Source organism: Larimichthys crocea, chromosome XXIV (genome assembly GCF_000972845.2).
Source record: "Larimichthys crocea isolate SSNF chromosome XXIV, L_crocea_2.0, whole genome shotgun sequence".
Taxonomy (NCBI): Eukaryota; Metazoa; Chordata; class Actinopteri; family Sciaenidae; genus Larimichthys; species Larimichthys crocea.
The window spans coordinates 5725496-5749374 of NC_040034.1; the positions used below are offsets into that span (position 1 = coordinate 5725496).

Below are 23879 nucleotides of genomic sequence, written 5' to 3' on the forward strand. Positions count from 1 at the left end.
CAAACAGGTTTCCTTAAAGAACCGGATCTATCGTCATGTTCTGTAGAAAACAGAACCTGAAGTGCCCCGGTTCTGTCTGGAAAGCAAACAATATTTGGAAAACCTCTCACAATGTTTAATGTCTATCTGTTCATAGCGTTCAGATTCTCTTGAAGTTCAAAACAGATATGCACACTGGCAGAATTACAAAACCGAGCAGAATTAAAATTCCAAAAAGAACCCAAAGAATTATTTCTGATCTGAAAAAAACAATGAAAAAACTGGTTCTAATGTAGTATACTTATTTTTAACTGGTATAACACTGGTTCTAATGTGGTAACACTGGTTTTAACGAGTGCAACACTGGTTCTAATGTGGTAACACTGGTTCTAACTGGTGCAACACTGGTTCTAACTGGCGTAACACTGGTTCTAATGTGGTAACACTGGTTCTAACTGCTGTAACACTGGTTTTAACAAGTGCAACACTGGTTCTAACTGGCGTAACACTGGTTCTAATGTGGTAACACTGGTTCTAACTGGCGCAACACTGGTTCTAATGTGGTAACACTGGTCCTAACTGCTATAACACTGGTTTTAATTGGGGTAACAGTGGTTCTAATGTGGTAACACTGGTCCTAACTGCCGTAACACTGGATCTAATGGGCATAACACTGTTTCCAGCGGTGGTAACACTGGTTCTAGCTGGTCTAACACTGGTTCGAACTGGTGCAATACTGGTTCTAATGGATCTAATGTGATTGGTTGAAGGAATGCTCTGTGACTGGTGGAAGCAGAGACGGAGGCATCAGATCGGCCACAGGCTTTTATTGCAAAGTGGCTTCCTGTGATCTCAGAAACAACGTTCACTTTAAGGCTCCAGATGTTGTGTTCTTGTTGTTGTCGTTGTAGTTGTGGTGGCGGCGGCGGGGTCGTCTCTCACTGCTGGGGTCAAATCAGCTTCCTGTAGTGTTTCTTTACAAAATAAAAGCGTACTCTAACTAACTGGTGTGGATGGTTACATTCAAACTGAAAGTAAGGCGACGACTAAACAGCTAGAATGGTGATGAGCCAGACGGGAATGAAAATGGAGGTGACAAATGTTAGCTTGATGACAAACGTTAGCGTGGTGTTTCAACCTGTAGTGTTTCAACAAAAGGTGCTGGGTTACAATTGTCGTCTTCTTCTCTGGTGAATGCATAGTCTAACAACAAGTCTGCCTGGTTTGAACACAGAAGAAGAAACAACAGTTTACAATAATAAATAAAGTCATATGTAAAAAGCTGCCGGAGGCGGAGCTTCGCGGTGCGGCGTGGCGCTCGCCTCCGACACGTGTGGCTGCTTCCTTCACATCGACTTTTTGGCAAAACTCTGGCTGTGAGAGAGTGACAACCTTCCTGGGGTTTGTGTCGTGGTCTGTTGGGTTTTTTCTGCCAGGTGAACAGTCAGGTGGCAACAAAGTGGGAGGGGCTTGCATATCATTATGTTAATGAGATCTCCTTCATGTTGAAAAAAGCAAAAAAAAACAAAAAGAAAACAAAGACGCCGTCAGGACGTGGGTCAGACAGAGCAAGCTGCTGGGTGAAGCGGCGGTGTTCAGGTGGGGTCAGGTGCTTCGGTCCAGATGGCACGGCGGTTGGCTTGACTCCGCTTGGCTCACCGCGATGACATCACATCGGCTTGCCCTCCAGAGACACCACCACATTCCCGCCCAGCTTCTCGGCCAGTGTGCTGCGGTCCTGGATGTCGTCCAGCCCGTTCACCTGCCACTCGTGTTTGATACCTGAGGAGACACACCTGAGGTCACAGAGGGGTAGGAGAGACACGGCCACAGTCACACCTCCCACAGACACACCTGAACCTCCCACAGACACACCTGGACCTCCCACAGACACACCCGAACCTACAAATACTCCTGAACCTCCCACAGACACACCTGGACCTCCCACAGACACACCTGAACCTCCCACAGACACACCTGAACCTACAAATACTCCTGAACCTCCCACAGACACACCTGAACCTCCCACAGACACACCTGGACCTCCCACAGACACACCTGGACCTCCCACAGACACACCTGGACCTCCCACAGACACGCCTGAACCTCCCACAGACACACCTGGACCTGACAGGTGTTCCAGGTGGGTCACACATAGACCTTCAACAGCTCCAGTGCTTTCAGGTGGCGAGCGGTTGCTCGGTGACGCAGGTGTTGTGACTCCTGGTTACCTGCGATCTGCTGTGATGTCATCACACAGACAGGAAGTGGGGAACAGAGGTCAAATCACTTCCTGATTTGTTTCTGTGGTTCCCATGGTTACACCGCCGTCTGAAAGCACCGGGACTGACGTCACGTGACGACTCACCTGTGAACTTCTTTTTGATGGCGTCTTTGGAGCTGGCGTAGATCATCTTGCTCTTCAGCGGAGCGCTGTCCGGCGCCCTGAGGATGACATCACATGTCAAATCAACCAATCAGAGGCACTGCTGTTCAGAACAGCTACACGGGACCGAACCTAAAACCAGGACCGAACCAGGTCCAGTCTCAGAGAGGGCTGGACCAGGATCTGTTCAGATGACTCATCAATACAGACTGTGGGCCCAATCAGAACTTGCTGATCCAATGTGATCCCGATCCTCTGAACCAGGATGTGGACCCTACAAGGCCGGACTTTCAAAATAAAAGAGTGACTTCACTGAACCAGAACCTGCCGTCAGACCTGGACTGGACCTCAGTTCAGTGAACCGGTTTGACACACTCTCACGCCACACGGCCGTCACTAACTGATGATGTCACAGAGTGGAGTCTGTCACTATGGTTACAGGGATGTGCAGCGTGACGGGCCTGGGTCAGGCCCAGATCAGTACCGTACCAGAAGACAAAGACGAGGTCCTCCTTCTTGGACTCCTTGGTCTCATAGGTGGCGTCGTACAGGCCGTATCTGCAGTCGTTGGGGGGGAGAAGCTTGACGAAGCAGGCGTATGGGTCGTCTACGGTCTCGCCGATGTCGCCCACCAGAATCTGCTTCCCCTCCTCTACGATGATCTTCTTCCGGTCCTCGCTCAGACAGAACAGAACCGCCTTCTTCCTCTTCTTCACCTCGTCCTGGGTCGAAGACTTCCTCACCTTCATGTCGTTGAACACCCTGATGACCTCATCGTTCACTGTCACACCTGACGCCTGCAGAACACAGAGAGCGGGTCAGCTTCAGACCAGGACCGGGACCAGGATCGGGTCTTATTGAACACATTGACATCATTGATGACCTCACGCTGTCTGATGCATTGTGGTTTATTTTGAAACAGATCTGATTGGTCAGTGTCATCACAGTGCTGCGATGACATCACTGCGGTCTTTACCGGATGCGTCTGATTGGTCGAAGTAAACGCTTTTTTTTTACGTTGATGATGTCATGCTACATTAGCTGCTAGGTGTGTAACCATGGAAACAGACACATTTCACTGTGACATGCTGGCTCTCACGTGACTCACTTCCTTCGCTGCTATTGGACTGTGACATCTTATTTAAGCGTATTGATCGATGACGTCATTGTTTCCCCAATCAGCCGACAGGAAATGATCATCAGCTGATCACACTGATTGATCATCACATTATTGATCGCAGCAGTATTTAATTCAGTATTTCATTGACCTCATTAAAATATTAATGAGTGACTTCCTGTCACGTGATCAGCATGAATTATATATTTTATGCTAATTAATCGGACTTACTGCTGAAGACAAAGATTTATAATGAGCTCATTATTATTCATGAGGTCAGTTAATATTTGAATAAATTATGCGTCGGTCAGACTGCAGAGTCACGGTCCGTCTGTCTGACTCGGTTCGAACCGGGCCTCCTGGTCTCGCTGCTTCAGCTGAACCTCTTTAATCTGATTCAATGAGTCCAGCGGGCCCGGTTCGGTCCGGCTCCTGCCGTATGTCCCGGTTGGGTGCGGGCCGGTCAGCCCAGCGGGACCACAGCGGTAATAAGATGGCCGCCCCGGGCCACACGGCCTGGGGGCAGGCCCGGCTCGGTCCGTCCCGGAACGGCTCTGAACACGGTCCGTTGCTCGCATAAACTGACGAAAAGCTCCGGTACCGAGAGCAGACCGAACCCCGTCAGCGGGAAATGTTTCTCCGGGCCGTACACGCCGAGTAACGGTCGGTGTCGGCGGAGCGGCAGCCATGCTAGCTAACATCACGCTACATAACGGTCCCGGACAGCCGCGCCGCGCTGCCCGCACACAGGCCGCCTCCGCCGGCCACCGCCACGCCGGGGACACGGTCTACCGGAGCTCCTTACCATGTTGTCCCGGGGTTTGTCCGCGCTGCTTCTCCGTCAGATCGGGGCTTCTCAGGGGTGAAAGGTAGCGGGGAATGTGGCCGTCCGACCGGAGGAGGAGGAGGAGGAGGAAGGGAGGGGGGACAGGAGGAGGAGGGGAGGAGGGAAGGGGGGACAGGAAGGAGGAGGAAGGGGGACAGGGAGGGGAGGGGGGAGAGGAGGAGGAGGAAGGGGGGGGACAGGAGGGAGCGGGGAGAGGAGGAGGAGGAAGGGGGAGGAGGGAAGGGGGGACAGGAGGAGAGGAAGGGGGGACCAGGAGGGGAGGGGGGAGAAGGAGGAGGAGGAGGGGAGGAGGATGAGGAGGAAGGTGGGGGGAGAGGAGGAGAGGAGGAGGAAGGTGGGGACAGGAGGGGAGGGGGGAAGAGGAGGAGGAGGAAGGTGGGGACAGGAGGGGAGGGGGGAGAGGAGGAGGAGGAAGGGGGGGACAGGAGGAGGAGGGAGGGGGTCAGACCTGTGACTTGAGGCTCCTGGTCTGAACAAACTTCATGATGCTTTTACACAAACGTCCATTTTCTCATTGGTTACTGGAAACGTCAATCAACATCTACCACAAGCCCCGCCCACCATCTTACAGGAAGCACATAAACATGAGGAGGAACTCTACTTCCTGTGTGATGACGTCATTAATCACTCTGCAGTGATGTCATCAGGAAACACTTCCTGTCCTCTCCTCACCTGGTTTGGACCAATCACAGGAAGTGCCAGAAGAATCTGTCTCCATGTCCCCACGGTCCAATGAACATGGGCCGAGAGTACTTCAATGAAATACTGACATCTTAAAGTACAAATACTTAAAATACATACAAGTAAAAGCAAGCAAGAGTCTTTTAAAACTTTGACAGGAAAAGTATCCGAGTATATTTAAATGTAGTTTGTAGTAAAAGACTTCTGGACCAAAAACTTCTGAGACCAGACACTTTAAATTACTTTGACACTTTAAATTACTCCGACACTTTAAATATGTCCTCTACATTCAAACTTTATTTTAGACTTCATGTATTGTGTGTTGTGTTGTGTGTTGGAACAGGTGAACCCGTTCAGGGAGCCAATCAGCAGCTGGTTATAAAACGTCATTTATTTGTACACGAGAACAAAAACACACAGGTTAGAGAGCGTGAGCGGCGGCGGCGTCTATCATCATAAATAAAGAAAACTAAATAAATATGCAGCGGCGCACTAACACCACAGAAGAAGAACAAACAGCCTAAAGCAGGAAATGATGCAGTAGTCAAAATGCAAAAAAAAACAAACAAAAAAACTACAAATCCACAGAGGCCACGGCAACGCTGGCTCTTAAAGGGACAGTTCATGTTTTCTCTGTTTGGGTCATTAATGTCAATCTGCAGGCTTTATGCTAAGCTAAGCTAATGAACTGTTCCTTTGTTTACTGCTCGAGGTCAGGACCAAATTAACCCTAACACCTTCATCTCAATAACATAAATTATGATAATTATATTCATGACACCTCACTGACTTGTCACATGAGACAGGGGCGGGTCATCATTGGTGGGCGGGGTTTGCGTTGACCTCATTAACAGTTCAATGAACGATGGAAGTCTGCGGATCATTTCATTTAGTTCCGTGTGATCGCGACAGATGGCGACTTCAAGATCCAACAACCATAAGCCCTTTTCCTCTGTGCTCCAATCACAGTCGAGCAAGCCTCAGTCAACTTCCTCCTTTCCTGTGCTACGCTACATGTTAGCTACATGCTATAGCGCTAACCACCTAGCAGCCTAAGATGCTAACTTGAGATGAGGCTACATCGCCACAGGAAGTGACAGGTCAGGAAACAGGAAGTGATCTGAGGTTCCACAGAGCAAAAGAAGACGGAGCTTAAGAAGGACTGACACCTTTGGTAAGGTGTGAGCAACAGGCTGTCTGAGGAGCTGAACAGAACTAAAGTCCGTTAAATGTTTTGAACATGCCGAACTTTCGACCATTTCTCATGGACTTTACTCAGGTGATGTCATTACGACCCAAACAGGTAACTGTGGTCATGTGACGATCACACCTGAGCCGGTTCCACAAGGTTCAGTCAAAGTTCGGATCAGAACATCGTACGGCGTGCAGTGATCCGCGGACACCACGTCGTCCGTGACATTGAGTGTGAGAGCTTGTTGCCGTGACGACGCTCTGCTTAAGTAAAAACCAGCTGCACTATCGGGAACTGTTTGTGGTTCCGATCCAAACTTTGGTCCCTGAGCAAACCAACGGCCTGATTGGGTTCTCTGAATTGTCAGTGCAAAGCTCGAGGTTCTTTAGTGGTTCTCTGGATCAGAACTGTTCGGACTCTATGGGCTCTACGGTCCTACAGCACCGCGGGAACATCTTCTACATGTCCGCCGCCTGTCCACACAGACAGGAAGTCAATGCCCTGAACATCAGCAGGTCGGAGGGAAAATCTACTCCACAACTTTTCTACGAAGAACTCAGAGGTGATCAGCTGTTCGCGGGTCAGGTGACCAGCTGATCAGGTAACCACAGTCTCAGAGGGATCTAACCTCTTCATGACCTCTGACACGTGAACCCGTGAGTCTGCTGATGACCCACAGGTTCACCGGGTCAGAGGTCATGAAGGACTCGTTCCATCAGCTCAGACGCGGTGAGGTCAGAGGGGTGCGTTTGGTTCAGTGTCGGGAGCGTTTGGCCGGCGGGGTGGAGCCGCGCTCTGATAAGCCGAGTCTGCTGAGCTCTGAGTGGAAGAACTGCTGCAGGCGGTGACCAGCCTTCGCCTCGTTAGTGTGGCGAGGATTGTAACGAAGACAGTTGGAGAACATCAAGTCCACGTCTGAGATGAACTCACCTGGAGAGAGACAGACGACGACAGACAGGTGAGACATTTCATATGAATTTCTTCATTTCATGTGAACATTTAGATGACTGTGTGTGTGTGTGTGTGTGTGTGTGTACCTGCTGTCTGATATTCACAGTTGTTGACTTTCTCTCTGATCGTGCTCAGAGCGATTGGCTTTTTTATGATGTCATAGTAGTCAGGGACCTGCAGACAGACAGACAGGTCAGAGTGTGTACCTGTGCATCCAGGTGTGTGTGTACCTGTGCATCCAGGGGGGTACCTGTGTCCTGGAGACCAGCTTCATGAAGGGCCAGCTGTCTTCATGTCTGACGAGCTCCACTGTCAGCTGCTCACAGGCTGACAGCTCATGGACTCCATGACTGCGGCCGGAGGAGCGCCGGCTGGATGATGATGATGATGATGATGATGATGATGAAGGGGCTGCGACGAGGAGGATGGGCCGCGAGGCTTTAGAAGGCGGAGTCACGTCTGGGGGAGGAGCAGAGGGAACAGATATTATTGGTGTTTGGCAGCAGGGTCCAGTTCAGACCACTGAAGCACACCTGTAGCGTCCTTGGCTGACAGGCGGCTTACCTGTCCTGTCCTCGACCTCCTTACCTGTTAGCGGTCTCTTGCAGGGCTCGCTCTGTCCAGGTGATGTCTTGGTGTTGCCGTTCGTTGGCAGGATTATGTGGCTCAGACGGGCGCTGACCCGACTCCCAGAGCGGGCCGGAGCTTTACCTCCAGATGCTGTGTTGGCCTTCACTGTGGGGGGCGTGGTCTTTTTCCCTGAGGACCTGTGATTGGACAGAAGACATAAAACGAGGATCTGGGTGGACCGGTACCTCGTCCAAGATAAAACGACCAGATAACTTGAGTACTGACTTGGAGGCTGATGAGTTTTTCCCTGCTGAGGCCTGTTGACCTTTGGGCACGGCCTGTTGGTTCTTGCCTTTAGGGGGCGGGGCCGGGCTCTTCTTGGTGCTGTGAGGTTCACAGTTTTAGTTTCAGACTGGTCTCGGTTCAGGTAGGACAGGTTGAAATATTTCCACACATACCTGACAACCACTTCCTCCTCCTCTTCCTCCTCTGACTCCTCCTCCTCGTCTGACTCCTCCTCTTCCTGTTCTGACTCCTCCTCCTCTTCCTCCTCATCTTCCTGTTCTTCATCCTCCTCTTCCTCCTTGTCAATAGAAGAGCGCTGACGGGACGGTACACGGCTGGATCTTTGTTTTGGTCGACAGTCTGGACAGAACCAGTCGCCCTCTGGAACCGACTAACAAACAGAACACAGGTGATTAATTCACATAACAAGTTCACTAATTATTTCATTTGTTAATTAAGATCATTAGCTGACGCCAAGTCTTCACTGTTAGCGTGATGCTTATAGTGGCTAACTCTTACTGCAAATACCTGGTGGGTGTGGTCTGTACATACCTTGAGGCGGGGCCTCAGACAGTGGGTGTGGTGTCCCCGGTCACAGCCGTCACACAGCAGCATGTTGTCGGCGTCTCCTTTACGTCTGCAGATGCGACAGCGAGCATTGAGGACGGAGCGAGACCAGAGCACGCTTCGCTCCAGACTGGACAGGTGGACGAACACCTAGACAAACACATCAGCATGTGATATTGACTTACACAGGTAGGTCATTTAACTGTTTAACAGCCAAGGAGAGCGGAGCTTCTCTGACCTGAGACAGACTCGAACAGGACTGAAGAGACTCCCTCCACCGATCCAACACTGTCTTACTGATCCGACCGCTGTCACTGCCATCTGACACAGACAGGAAGAGAGACAGACAGACAGGAAGAGAGACCGACAGACAGGAAGAGAGACAGACAGACAGGAAGAACAAATGTTTATTGATCATATTGATCCAGTTATTGTTGATGACATCACTTCCTGTGTGGTTCCTTATAAACAGGAAGTTGTACCATCGCTGGCCTGGTCTTCGTCCTTCTTCTTGCTCTTCTTCGTCTTCTGGTCTTTCTTTGAGTCTTCCTCACCTGTGGGTGGAGGAGCATGTTGTTACCCATGATGCACCTGATCTTTGAACCCATTGGCGTCATCTGACACACCGCTCTGAGGTTTCCATGGTAACCAGCTTTTAGAGATAGTTTTTAGAAATATTTTTTAGAAATATTTTTTAGAAATATCAGTCAGACAATAGCTGATTGGTTCCCCGGGTGTTCTCCACATGTTTACCAACCAAAGCCTGCTCAAACCTGATTGGTCGATCAGACAAACAAAAAAACGGATTCATGTTTTATGTGTTTCTGATGATGTCACTGCTGATTTATCCCTCTCATGCGTGTTGTGTCTTTGACAAGTGTTCCAGACCCTTCCAAACCTTCCCAGGCCTGGAGAGAGACTCACCCAGCGGAGCTTTGAGGAAGCGTCTCTCGATGCCGTGCTCGATGTGAACAAGGGCCTGAGCCAGAACCCGGACCGAGCTGCTGACCACCTGAGGTGAACCGGTACCACTGCATGAGGCCATACCATCGGACCTCAGCTCCTGCAGCCTGGAAAACACAGACACAGACACACACACACACACGTTTCTAGTTTAGTTGATGAAGTCTGTCTGTAGTTTAGAGGTTTGTGTGTGTGTGTGTGTGTGTGCGTGCGTACCTGTCTTTGGCTCTCAGGTGGACAGGTGAGTCCACCTCCATGGCCTCCACTCGTGCATTCATCCCTCCGTTCTCTCGGCCATCAGAACACAGCAGCTCATAGTTTCCTGCTTCCAGTGCTGAGCGCCACACCTGTCTGTCCATCACCTGAAGACAGACAGACAGACAGACAGACAGACAGGTAAATGGAGTGTTACCTACTGTGTTTATTAACCTTCAGGTGTGTACCTGTGTACCTTTAGAGTTCCCAGAGTTCCCTGGTGGATTCGGTCCTCAATGTCCAGCAGCAGGTCTCTCAGTCTCACCTCCATCAGAGTCTCAGCTGCAGCAGTGCATTCTGGGACAGATCTGGACGACTCTGGATCATCTGGACAAACAGGACAGGTGTGTATTTACCTGTGTGCCCATGTATGTACCTGTGTGGCTGTGTATTTACCTGTATATTTACCTGTGGGGCTGTGTGTTTACTTGTTTATGTACCTGTGTGGATGCGTGTTTACCTGTGTATTTACCTGTGTGGCTGTGTGTTTAACTGCATATTTACCTGTATGGCTGTGTGTCTACATGTGTATTTACCTGTGTGGCTGTGTGTTTACCTGTGTATTTACCTCTGTGGCTGTGTGTTTACCTGTGTATTTACCTGTGTATTTACCTGTGTGTTTACCTGTGTGTTTACCTCTGTATTTACCTGTGTGTTTAACTGCATATTTACCTGTATGGCTGTGTGTCTACATGTGTATTTACCTGTGTGGCTGTGTGTTTACCTGTGTATTTACCTGTGTGTTTACCTATGTATTTACCTGTGTATTTACCTGTGTGTTTACCTGTGTGTTTACCTGTGTGGCTGTGTGTTTACCTGTGCATTTACCTGTGTGGCTGTGTGTTTACCTGTGCATTTACCTGTGTGTTTACCTGTGTATTTACCTGTGTGGCTGTGTGTTTCCCTGTGTATTTACCTGTGTGGTTGTGTGTTCACCTGTGTGGCTGTGTGTCTACCTGTATATTTACTAGGGTTGTGAACGATAAACCGATGCGACCGGATATTAAGTGAGAGATACGGCTACGTCGGTAGCAGCCTCCTCAATCAATACGAATTAGTCATGAATTCCTAGATGAATCGGATCGGGTATTGCGAAACTTGGAATCGGTTGGCAGCTTCACACACTTTTGGGAAAATCCTCAGGGCCCATTTGCAGCGCGTTGCGTGAGCATGGCATATTTGGTCCGTCCTGCACGCGACTTCAAACCCCACAGTGTTTTTTTGTTTTTGTTTTTTTTCAGCCCGCCAGACTTTGTTTACTTGCTCAATTTGGCCATATTAACCTGTATATTTACATGTGCATTTACCTGTGTGGCTGTACTTGCTCCTGTCACAGTTCTGCAGCAGGTGTTGCAGTCGTTCTCTCTCCTGCAGCAGCGCCTCCTTTAGACTGCTCTCTCGGTGACCTCGAGGGTTCAGAGCCTCGATCAGTTGATCCACCTCCTCCACTGAGCTGTAGAAGGACCACTGGTTGGGACGTTTGACTGGTGGTCCACAGGTGTTGATGGGGGCAGGGCTTGAGCCAACACTGTACAGCAGGAAGGTTTTATGATTAGAAGCTCTTCTGTCCAAACACACAGGACCAGAATTAGATGACGTGATCTACCTTCCCTCTGCCGGTTCCTCCTTGACAACCTCCTCGTCCTCCATCTTTGTTGTGGCGTCCTGTGCAGGTTTTGGCTGTGGGTGTAGCATGTCCTCCGTCAGGCCGAAGCAGTCGTCTTCTACGAACAGAGTGGAGGCAGATGGGAGGAGCCAATACCGGCGGTACAGACGGTCTCTGCCCAGAGGCAGCAGACAGGTGCAGGCTGCCGCCTTCTGGATCCGCTCTTGCAGCTCTCGAACCTGCGAGACGAACGAGACGTGTTATAAGAACTCTAGGAGGAGCTGCTGCTCTGATTAATGTGAACATCTGTCTGAGGAGTCATGTGACCCATCACATGGTCAGTGTGCAGCCTGTCCAGAACTCCTAAGTACCTGAGGGTGAAACCAGCCCTGAAACAAAGACCCTAACCCGCCGCCAACGACGCATCTCCAGAAATAATAATAATTATTATAATCATCATCATCATCAATTAGTCGTTTGGTGTTTGTTTCTAACCTTCTCTTGCTCGCTCTCCAGCTCCTCTGCAGTCAGGGTGGTGGAAGGGCCGGACGGAGGTTTGGGGTCAGAGGTCATCGGCTGCTGTTTGTCTTTCTGGTTAAGTTTAGCTGGAGGACAGAGGACAGCCATGTCTCAGCACAGAGGAGGACACAGTCATGACTCAGCACAGAGGAGGACACAGTCACTCACTTTTCATCTTCGTGTTGGATGCAGAGTTTTGCTCATCGTCTTCCTCAGCGCGTTGTTCTGCTGGAGTGTCACTGCGTACACAAACATATTACTGATCAGTTAAAGATTTGAAACAGGACATAAAATCTGTTTCACCAAACTGATTTGTATAGTAATCCGGTCAGAACCTGTTTATCCGGACTCCTTCCTTCAGTCTCTCCTCCTTTTCCTTCATCCTCTGCTCCTGCTCCCTCAGCTTCTCCTCTTTACGAAGACGAACTCTGAACAAGACAAACAAACTATGTTAATGTTTTATTCAATTTAGTTTCTTCAATACAACAAACCAGTCCACCTGTGTGTGTACCTGTGTGTGTGTACCTGCACAGCAAATTCAGAAGAGTTACATTTTTGTCGTTAGTGAAATTTGAGCAAGAGTAGAGTTAATTACACTCTCAGAGTCAAATCCATTCTATTTTACTCTCTTTAAAAAAGGTAGTTGGTGTCAAAATTGAGTGTAATAAGTGTCACTAAATCAAACCTGTAAGTGTGATTGTATAAATATTAACTCTGAAGTTCTTACTCTGAACTCTGATACTCGCTTTACACTAGCTTAAAAAAGGTACAATATGTAAGACTGAATTCCAGACAGTGGAGCGAGTCGCCCCCTTCCTCAGCTCACGCAGGGCGCCAGGTTGACGCAGCTGAACCTTGACTAGCGCAGGACGAGCGAAACTATCTAAACTCTGATACTCTACCTGTTGTGTTCTGGCTTTGTTTATTTCATGAATCAGCTTCTAAATCGGAGTCTGATTCGCAATTTACGCAGTAAAATAGAAACACAAAGACAGTTTAGTTTGGTTTGTAATCTCCCTGCTCAGGGAGCTCAACTCAACTCAAACTTTATTTATAAAGCACATTTAAAAACAACTGAGGTTGACCAAAGTGCTGTACAGGTTGATACATATAATTAACATATAATACATATAATACCATAATTCCAAAAGGTTAAGATAAATGCTAAGATATCTAAATTTGGTCAAAAGCCAGAGAGAAAAGCTACCGATGTCTGAGGCAGCACGGCGCACCCAGCAGGTGGTCACACCCAGGCAGGTGTCTCTCATCCGTATGCAGCGTTACTGACACACATACACTGACTACATATATTCCCTGTCATAGCGACAAGCTGCTGTTTTATATTTTAACCCCAAAAACAGTGAAAAATGACACCAAATGCAAAAAGAGTTAAATTAACACTCGTGGGGTGGACAGACACTTTAAAAGTGTTAAAACTCTGACAGTGTTAATTTGGGTATACTGATTTTGCTGTGGGTGTTTGTGTGTGTACCTGTGTGTGTATGTGTGTGTACCTGTGTGTGTACCTGTGTGTACTGTGTGCGTGTACCTGTGTGCGGCCTCCTCTCTCTCGCGGCGGTGTTGCTCAGCTCGGATCTCTCTCACTTCCTGTCTTGCAGCTCTCTGTTCCTCCACACAGTCTTCAATCAGATCTCTGCTGGACGCCAACGTCAGCAACTTCCCCACCAGAGCCTGAAGGATCCTCAGCTTCTCCCCTGAACACACCGTCAACAGGCCATCAACACACCATCAACACACCGTCTACACGGCATCAACACGCCGTCAACACGGCATCAACACGCCACGAACACACCGTCAACACGCCGTCAACACGCCACGAACACACCATCAACACACCACGAACACACCGTCAACATGCCATCAACACGCCACGAACACACCGTCAACACGCCACGAACACACCGTCAATACGCCATCAACACACCGTAAAGACACCATCAACACACCGTCAATACGCCATCAACACGCCACGAACACACCGTCAACACGCCACGAACACACCGTCAACACGCCACGAACACACCGTCAACACGCCATCAACACACCGTAAAGACACCATCAACACACCGTAAAGACACCATCAACACACCGTCAACATGCCACCAACACACCGTCTACACGCCATAAACACACCGTCAACATGCCATCAACACACCGTAAAGACACCATCAACACACCGTAAAGACACCATCAACACACCGTAAAGACACCATCAACACACCGTCAACATGCCACCAACACAACGTCTACACGCCACCAACACACCGTCTACACGCCATAAACACACCGTCTACATACCACCAACACACCGTCAAGACACCATAAACACACCATCAACACACCGTCTACACGCCATAAACACACCGTCTACACGCCATCAACACACCATCAACAGGCCGTCAACACACCGTCAACACACCGTCGACACACCGTCAACACACCGTCAACACGCATTTTTTACTTCTAGGCTGGACTATTGTAACTCTTTGTTATCAGGCTGCTCCAATAAGTCTCTGAGGACTTTGCAGTTAATTCAGAATGCTGCTGCACGTGTTCTGACAGGAACCAAGATCAGAGATCACATCTCTCCCATTCTGGCTTCCTTGCATTGGCTACAGATTAAATCTAGAATAGAATTTAAATTTTTCTCCTTACTTACAAAGCTCTTCATGGTCAGGCACCATCGTATCTAAAAGAGCTCATAGTACCTTACTACCCCTCTAGAACACTGCGCTCTCAGGACGCTGGGTTCCTTGTGGTTCCTTGTGGTTCCTTGTGGTTCCTATAGTCTCCAAAAGTAGATTGGGAGCCAGAGCTTTCAGCTATCAGGCTCCTCTTCTGTGGAACAAACTACCATTCTGGGTTCAGGAGGCAGACACGGTCAACACTTTTAAGAGTAGACGAAGACTTTCCTCTTTGATAAAGCTTATAGTTAGGCTGCTGCTCAGGTCATCCCTTAGTGATGCGCGCATAGGATTAGACTGCCGGGGGACTCCCCCTCCCCCCAGGGTTATGCCTAGCCAGGCACGGTATTGGTTGAAGATGCACACATCTCCCTTACCGAAATCTCTCTTACCATCTGTGGACATACATGTCTCATTAATGCATGTTACCAACCAAACTTCCCTGGAGTTTTCTGTCTGTCGTCCAGCAGGTTCTCGTGGATTGTGCCTGCTGTTGTGATCCTGCACGACGTCCACTACATATTTATTTTTGTCATTATTGCTGCCATATCTGCTACTGTAATCATTTTATCAGTCATTGTAATTCATTGTCATTTTATCAGTCATTGTAATTCATTGTCATTTTATCAGTCATTGTAATTCATTGTCATTTTATCAGTCATTGTAATTCATTGTCATTTTATCAGTCATTGTAATTGTACAATATGTTTGTGTTGATTTGTTCTGTACACTGACATCTATTGCACGTCTGTCCGTCCTGGGAGAGGGATCCCTCCTCTGTGGCTCTTCCTGAGGTTTCTTCCACCTTTTTTCCCTGTTAAAGGTTTTTGTGGGCAAGTTTTTCCTCACTGGAACCGAGGGTCTAAGGACAGAGGGTGTCACTCCCTGTACAGATTGGAAAGCCTCAGAGGAAAATGGACTTTGTGACTTTGGGCTATACAAATAAAATTGATTTGAACACACCGTCAACAGGCCATCTACACACAGTCTACACACCGTCAACTAGGGCTGCTCGATTATGGAAAAAAAAAAAAAACAATATCACGATTATTTTGGTCAATATTGAAATCACGATTATTCAAATGATTAATTTTGAGTTTCACAATGCATTCTCTCTATCTCTCTCTCTCTCTCTCAAACACTTTGTTATTGATTCTTTATGCAAAATATTCAAATTGAAAATAAATTTTGGCTGCAAATATGTGCTTTACAGCTGTTTTGCAATGTATAAAGCATTAAATCAATAAAATCAATATACTTTATGGACATTAAATAAAGCATAGAAAAACAAATGTATCTAAAATAAACTATGGATCCAGCTGCTCTGCAAATTCTCTATATTCATAGAACAAAATAAATATAATAATAAGCATAAGCATCAATGAGCAATCAGCATCTTCTTGAAACCCTCGACTGTATTAATAGGTTGCATATCTTTAGCTAAGAAATATCCAATGGCAGCTGTTAGGCCCCGTTTACACGTAAAAAAAACGGAGACATTTCCCTTCGTTTGTACCGATCTTTTACACGCAAACAGTGAATTTGCCTCTGAAAACGAATCAAGTTTTAGGCAGCTGATGCACCAAAAGTGCGACCAACGTTTACCTTTCGCTATGACGATGATCATGGAAGCAAGCCGCAGTTATGATGGTGCTCGATGGCGTATTTATGCGGGTTGATGTAAACGAAAACTTTTTTGAAAACGATGCTATGTGCACGATGTTATTTTGGAAAACGGAGGGAGGGAAATATTCATTTCTCAACATACCCGGCTATGTGTAAACGTAGCCTAATGTCTTGTGCCTCTCCGAACTTGTCGGATAAGGAGTCACATTAAACAATGTGTCTGTGATCGATGACTGAGTTTGCGCTGATGTCTTGCTGGTTGTGGCACTGGCTTTTCTTTATTAATTCGTCATGAGTGACTTTGTGCCTTTGTTTGAGGTGGTTGAATAAATGTGTAGTGTTACCAAGAGGAGCAGCTATTACCTTGTAGCAAATCTTGCACATTATGTGCTGCTGCTTCTTGTCGGATTCTTCTCATTCGCTTTCCATCTCACTCACTGTTTTTGAACACTGACATACCTGCTCACTCTGCAGCTGCGTGAGGCAGTATGGGCTCTCCTGTTAGTCAGCGGGGCCGCGTGAAATGGAATGTATTGCGCATGCGCGTCTCTCAGAAATTGTGTAATGAAAAGTGGAAAATAAATCGTTTAAATTCGATTATATGATTTTTGAGATCGTTTGACAACATCATCGAAATCGTGATCAAAATTCGATTAAATGCACAGCCCTACCGTCAACACACCATCAACACACCGTCTACACGCCATCAATATGCCATCAACAACTAATAATTGGTCGGATGCTGACCTGGCATCAGGTCGTACACCGCTGTGTTCGACAGCCTCTTCAGCAGCGCCGGCTCGGCCAATCGCAGCTCGACACACGGGTCGTCCATCAGCGTAAACCCGCCCTGCTTCTGGTAGCGGAACTTGGCGTTGCCGTGGTAACAGTCAGCGCCAGACGCCAGGATGTGCAGCCGCAGGATTTCTGACAGCGTGCAGCTGTCCAGGTCCAGCTGCTTCAGACTGCAACCCTGATGCAGCTGAGGCCAGGCAGCAGCCAATGAGGCAATGGCACTGAGCGCAGACTGAGTGGCGTCAGAGTCGTCGTCCAGAGCCTCCGACAGGTCTGCACACAAACACAAACACACAGTCACACACACAGAACCTCAGAGGAGAACCGATGGGTTCTGTCAGGTATGTTCAGACCTTCAGCCTGGTCTTTGGCCACCTCCTCCTGCTCCTCGTCCAGAGCCTGAAAGATGGCCGACAGGAAGAAGAACAGTAGCTCGCACAGTGGACCTTCAGGATCAGAACCCACCAGAGCCTCCTCCAGAACCTCTGTGGAGAGAAAACATCAGTCAGAACCACAACGACGTCTGTCAGAACCCACTGGATTTCTACCTCCAGCTAGAACCAGAATCAGAACCTAAAGAACTCCCCAGGCCTTTGTGGGATCTTTCAAAATCTCTACCTGATCTGCCCCATTCATCATACTGGACACTGGACTAGTACCACAGCCCCAGAGTGAACCAGACTGGGAGCAGAACCTTCTAAGGTACCATGGTGTTCTGGTTTAGTTCTGTTTAGTCAAACTGTTCTAACCCAGAGAGACTCCGTCAGGGAACTCGTCCTTCAGCTCAAAGACCTCGCCGAACGCCCGCAGGAACTCCAGAACCATCAGAGCCTCTCCGAAGAGCTCGGCCGGAAGACGGGTCCTGACTGGAACCGCACTGGGCAGCTCCTGAAGAACCAACGTACAGAGAACGGATGAGAAATGGAGAACACATGAGGAGGTTCTGTGGTGCGTTCACTGACCTTCAGGTCTTCACATTCCATGTCCTCTCTGGGTTTGTTCCACAGTTTGAGTCGCTCTGCATATTTCTTCTTCTCCTCCTTCAGCTTCTCTCGCTCCTGTCACATGACCACACCAGAACCATCACAACACCAGAACCATCACAACACCTCGACTGACTCTAATTGGATTAAACTGGTCATGTGACTCACCCTCTCCTTCTCCAGCTTCCTGCGCTCCTTCTCCTCCCTCCTCTTCAGCTTCTCCTCCTCAAACCTCCTCCTCTGCTCCTCCTTCTGCCTCTCTCTGTCCTCCCTTTCCCTCCTTTTGGCCTCCTGCGCCTCCTCCTTCTCCTTCTTTAGCCGAGCTTTGTCCTGAGCAGCCGCTGCCATCTCCTCCTTCTGCTGCAGCAGCTTCAGCTTCTCCGCCGCCTTCAGCAGCGACGAGCCCGCCTGGAACCACAACAGACCCAGACCACCATCAGAACTCAGGACCGTGATACTGATCGGACCTATGACTCACTATCACTAATGTCAGATACGCTTCTGTTGACTCACCTGTGCAGGTGAGCCCCGCCCTCCACCTTTAGGAGCGGGGCTAAAGGGGAACAGGGGGGGCTCATCGGGAAAGAACTGAGAGAACGTCTGTTCAGACAGCCGGAACTTCATCACTGTGGAGGGCTGAGACAGGAAGTCAACGTCACAGACAGGAAGTTAACATCTTCTATACTTTTCTCTGAACAGATCACTGCGTGTTCTATGTCATTCTCACCTTGAGGGCGATGGTTCCATTCTGAGGTTCACAGTGTTGTTTAAAGAGCAGCTTCAGTCTCTCTCTGGACACCGTGGTCTTCCTACGACTGAACACACACACACACACACACACACACACAGAGTTAGTTGTTTTTGTACTGAAGTCTACAGAGGAGTTTATCTTGCTGAACATAACACTGTGAAACAATCAGAGAGGAACAATTGATTTTTTGAGACTGAAGACTGACATGAGGTTATTGTTCCTATAAAGTGTGTGGAAATGTTCTGGGGAGCGGTCCAATAGTCTGTTCTGCTCATGAAGGTTGCTTATGATCACAGATGTCTGAATCCTCTGAATAAGGAAGGGAGCTTCAGTGCTTCCTTTCCTTCAGAAGATACACCGGCCCATCCATTACCAAAGGAAAGGAGGTAATGTCCGTCACATCATGACATAGTCTGACTCTCTGAACACCGCCCTACATTTCTCCTAACTCCTTAACACCTCTCCTTCACACCTTTCCTTATGACCCCTCCTTCACACCTTTCCTTAGTGCCTCTCCTTCACACCTTTCCTTATGACCCCTCCTTCACACCTTTCCTTATGACCTTTCCTTATGACCCCTCCTTCACACCTTTCCTTATGACCTCTACTTCACACCTTTCCTCAGGATGCCAAACATCCAGGTCCAGGGCGAGTGTTTAGGAAAGGACTTAGGTGATTTTTTTTGACTGGACTCGTGGATTCAACGACCAACATGGAGCTACAACATGTGACATCATTGTCATACCTGATCTGATTAGCTTTGACAGTGAACGGCTCACTGTGCTCGTCCTTCATCATCCTCACTGTGTATCTGAACACTGAAGGACTCAGAGGCTTCTTCTTTTTCCTGTGACACACACACACACACACACACACACACACACACACACACACACACACACAATAAGAACAGAACCTGCTGCCTACATTACCCACAATTAACAGCTAACGGACACTGTGGAAGTGTGGAACCACTAACCCCAATATGCATCAGAACCAGATGACCTTTGACCCACTGACCTGTTCATCTGGGCTGTTGGACTCTGGAAGGTTCTGCTCTCGTCGTCACTGTCACTAATGATGATGGCGTCGGCATCAGCTGGTTTGACGTGGCCGTTAGCAGCCGGTGCTCCGTTAGCGCTGGAATGAGGAGAGTGGACCTGCAGGACCTCACACACATGTCTGTCACACACACACATACACACATATCACTTGTCCATTTCCTCTGTGACACCAGCTGATTCCTACAGTTTTTCAAAATAAAAGCACCGTCTCGCCTCAGTACCTGGCTCCATTGCGTCCGTTGACGTCCACCGTCTCTCCGGGGAAGAAACGTTCTTTGACAAAGGCATAGATGTCCTCGCAGAGCTCCGTCAGCCTGCAGCGTCGGCTCAGAGTGGCCAGGTGGAGCAGAGGAACCACCAGAGGGGGCGGGAAGCTCTGCAGGCTCTGCTTGGCCCGCCGCTCGCTCTCCACCGCCTCCAGGTAGGTGAGGCCCGCTCGGCCAGTCAGAGCACAGCTCCACACCAGACTGTTACACAGGATGGTGCGCTCGAAGAACTCACTGAGGACAGACAGCAAGGAAAGAGGACACACACTTCCTGTCAGACACAAATGCAAGACATCACACTGAGGTCACACAGAACATGTCAACACTGCTATCTGCTTTATATCACGTATGAACCAATGAAACAAGAGCGTTAACCTAACACTAAAGTAACGTTGGTCTAACACTAAAGTAACGTTGGTCTAGTTGTAGTTTGTGGATTATATTGATGACAGTCAGTCTGTGGTCATGTGACGTCATTTATCTGGTGTTGTCACGGACACGTCATGAATTGTTTAAATGTTTCTTAAAGGGACAGCGCAGGGAGCTTTAGTTCACTTCAAACTGAGAATAGGTTTATTTTGGAACGTTCTGTCAACGCTACAGAAACACTAGCTAACTTAAGTATGATATGGTTGTTTGAATGTTGTCTGAATGTTAGTTACTGGTTTGATATATTGATTACTGATCAGGTTTATTATCAGCTGATCGTGATCAGTTTCTAAATGTTTTTTTAAATTACTTTAGAAAAATGTAGCGTAGATGAACGTTAAAGTAATGTTAAGGTAACGTTAATGTAACCTTAAGATAACGTTAATGTAACATTAAACAGCTGCAGTGATTCATGTTATTCTGTCTGTTCTGTTACTCTCTATATCAGCACTCATGGACGACTCTCGTCCAATCAGATCACTCGGTCTGAACCACCTGACATCATCATCAGATTAATGAACGTTTATAAAGTTAATCGATCAGTTAACGAATCAAGGTTCAGACAGTTTCAGGGTTTGTGCTGGCCAAGCTGTGAACAGGTGAGCCTCTGTGTACCTGTCCTCAGGTGAGTCCAAACTTTACTGAACATGCTCAGTGACAGGCCTCCGTCATCAGCTAACAGGCTAACGCACTTTAGCTCAGTGAGCTAGCTAAGTTAGCTCAACGTTACACCTGCTCCTCAGAGTCCAGAACCAGGTACCGGTCCGGACCGGTTTCCCACCCGTGGACCGACACTTTGAGTGTATGTACGAACAGAACTTTAAATATTATCCTAAAAACACAAACTTTTTTTGTTCGAGTCGTCTGGAAGTTTTCCAACCGACCAACTGTCATTCAAACTTCACTCCGGCCGACTAACGGCTCTCTGACGGCTCACAGGTGAGCCCGCTGGCCCAGGTGAGTCCGGACATACTTACTCGTAGGTCCTGAAGATCTCGTGTGTGATCTTGCAGAGGAAGACCTCCTCGTCCGGCCGCAGGTCCGCCGGAGGTTTCTGTCGGATGAAGGCTTTTCTGTGGAGAAGCGGCATCACTGAGCTCCGCGTCCACCGGCAGCACTTTGGGGAAAAAAGGAGGGAAACCGGGTCACAAAGGACGAACCTTACACACAAACTGGGACACAACGATCCAAAGTCCACCGTCACATCAGAACCGGAGCCCGGAGCTGAGAGCAGCGGAGCAGGGACCGAGCAGAAGCACCGAGGAGCGGCGCGGGTCTTTTGTTAGAGTCGGTGATAATCTGCCCACATGGAGGTGAGCTGTTCGCGGTCTGAGAGGACGAACTCTCCGTTTGAGCTCCGAACATCCACAAACCCGCCCGGTTCTCCCGCTCACACCCAACACAACACACAACAAAGTGGACTCTGACGGACTTTACCGAGTTGTGTAACGATTAACCGATAATCCGCGGTCCGACTGAAGGAGAAGTCCCGGGCTCGGAGCTCCACTGGCGGCTTGTTGACCAAGTTTTCATCCACTTCACGGACACACACAAAGCTCGGAAACTTCAGTGTTCGATGTAGCGCTGAAGGGACCTGTTGTAATGTTGTTGTAATGTTGTTGTAATGTTGTGTTGCGTTGACTGCAGGTAGTACTGAATGAGTTTATTCATCCTGTAACATTCAAACAGAGCTGATGACATAAATACACTTCATCAACATTTTAATTAGATTTTATTATTACATGATTTAATTTCAGAAACTTTGTTTCTCTGATTGAAGATCAGCGACGTTTCCTGTCCGGATGGTTAACCACGTGACCGTTAACCTGATTCTGACGTCACACTTGCTGAATAAACGTTCAGGAGTGTCTGTCAATTTTCTCATGTTTCCGAGTCGAAGTGTGTCACCTCAACGCACCACCCGGAGTGAGTAAAAGGGCGGGGCTTCACTGTCGTCCTCCGCGTCGATTGGTCGGCCGTCCTGCCGCTCCTCCACTGTTAGCCAATGGTTGCCTCGGAAACGCGAGTGTCGGCTGAACCGTGGTGACGAAATGGGAGTGAAGGGGAAGGAAGTGATGACGGAGAGTGAGTAACAGCAGGAGTGATACGTCACACACACACTGACCGGGGATTTCCCATCATGCACTGAGCACTTCTCTCTATGAGAACACACAACTGAACTGTCCTCGCCTCACGTTTCTGTTACTGCTGTCCATCTAACCTGGTGGTTCTGGAGAAGTTTGGATTTGATGGTCAGTTTGTGTCGTGATCAGTGTTGGGTATAGTTACTTTAGACACACAGCCTGCTTCAAATGAATGACGTCAGTTAATTCATTAATTCAAACTAACTCTGCAGGACAACAACAAGAGGAAAGACAGTCAGCAATATGCCACATAGATTTATTAATTCATTATTTTTTCATCAGTCAGAACAGAGCTTAAGTAAACACAGTCTGAGGTAAACAGGTAGCAGATTCAGATCCATTTAGAAATTCACGAGCAGTCAACAATGTAACAGAAATTTGAACAGCTGCCTCTCTGTCAAACAAAAAATATAACCGGCTGTATAACACAAACAATAACATCGCTCACTGGCACACAGGCAAATTACCCACAAACTGGTCATGGATTATAATATTATAAACTCATCCATCTTCCTCCATTCTCACAAATCAAGAAAGATCAGTGCCGCTCTGATTAAACCATGAGACATGTCAGGACTGCCCCCTCAGTCCGTTAGTATTAGAGTCAGCTTCTATTGAACCCATCCGGTAATGTGGATCATCTCCCTTTCTGCTGATGATGTTCTCTTCATATCAGAACTGCAGAAATCAGTTCCTGTTTTGCTGAATCTTTTAAGTTGGAGGTTAAAAGGTTGAGTCACTTTTAAATATCTGTATATTAACAAACAGTTTGTTACATTTACTCAGTCTCTCTTCTCACAACACATTTTTTCTGATATTTTCAGATTATGAATTATGTCCATCATTGTGTGTCTAACTTTGAGTCTCTCCTGGAAGGTAAAATCATTTTTAGGTTTTTGTTGAGTCCAGCTGAATCTAACAAAATAGTTTCAGGCTTTGTGCATTTATTTTCTGAACAAATGGTGTTCAGAAAGGAGAGCCTTAGTACGACCTGATCTATTAACACCACTTAATCCAATTTAAGGTGAAGCACAGACTTCATTATTCACAGAATCTTTGTAACCGATGTAAATCTGACCCACCTCTTCTGGACGTGTCCCAAACTGTATCATTTTTAGTGTAACATCTTTAAGTGGCTCTCTGACATGTGCAGCTGTGTTTAAGACCTGGCTAAGTGAGCCCACTGGTATATTGCATA

The 23879-nt window shown here is 48.0% G+C and overlaps 2 protein-coding genes and 1 long non-coding RNA gene across 3 annotated transcripts; 1 reads left to right on the forward strand and 2 right to left on the reverse strand.

Moving 5' to 3' along the window:
• Nucleotides 1-790: 790 nt before the first annotated feature.
• On the reverse strand, nucleotides 791-4435 carry cfl2 (cofilin 2 (muscle)). The gene is made up of 4 exons (XM_010756190.3): nucleotides 4288-4435; nucleotides 2855-3162; nucleotides 2348-2424; nucleotides 791-1761 (listed from the first exon to the last, which is right to left on the reverse strand). The coding sequence occupies exons 1-4, from the start codon at nucleotides 4288-4290 to the stop codon at nucleotides 1649-1651; spliced, it is 501 nt and encodes a 166-aa protein (XP_010754492.1). The 5' UTR covers nucleotides 4291-4435; the 3' UTR covers nucleotides 791-1648.
• Nucleotides 4436-5383: 948 nt separating this feature from the next.
• baz1a (bromodomain adjacent to zinc finger domain, 1A) lies at nucleotides 5384-22351 on the reverse strand. The gene is made up of 30 exons (XM_027274794.1): nucleotides 21975-22351; nucleotides 21515-21654; nucleotides 20064-20342; nucleotides 19799-19960; nucleotides 19524-19625; nucleotides 18755-18842; nucleotides 18541-18663; nucleotides 18196-18435; nucleotides 18007-18102; nucleotides 17794-17932; nucleotides 17398-17529; nucleotides 16997-17317; nucleotides 13468-13633; nucleotides 12254-12346; nucleotides 12087-12157; nucleotides 11895-12004; nucleotides 11400-11638; nucleotides 11101-11321; nucleotides 9990-10120; nucleotides 9755-9900; nucleotides 9500-9645; nucleotides 9058-9129; nucleotides 8814-8896; nucleotides 8561-8725; nucleotides 8182-8399; nucleotides 8009-8107; nucleotides 7742-7920; nucleotides 7404-7612; nucleotides 7240-7327; nucleotides 5384-7132 (listed from the first exon to the last, which is right to left on the reverse strand). Exons 2-30 carry the CDS (start codon nucleotides 21625-21627, stop codon nucleotides 6957-6959), a joined length of 4407 nt encoding a protein of 1468 aa, XP_027130595.1. The 5' UTR covers nucleotides 21628-21654; nucleotides 21975-22351; the 3' UTR covers nucleotides 5384-6956.
• Nucleotides 8654-9535, forward strand: LOC113744579 (uncharacterized). The gene is made up of 3 exons (XR_003461665.1): nucleotides 8654-8764; nucleotides 9048-9219; nucleotides 9454-9535. It is a non-coding gene; the product is annotated as an uncharacterized LOC113744579 (long non-coding RNA).
• Nucleotides 22352-23879: the final 1528 nt, after the last annotated feature.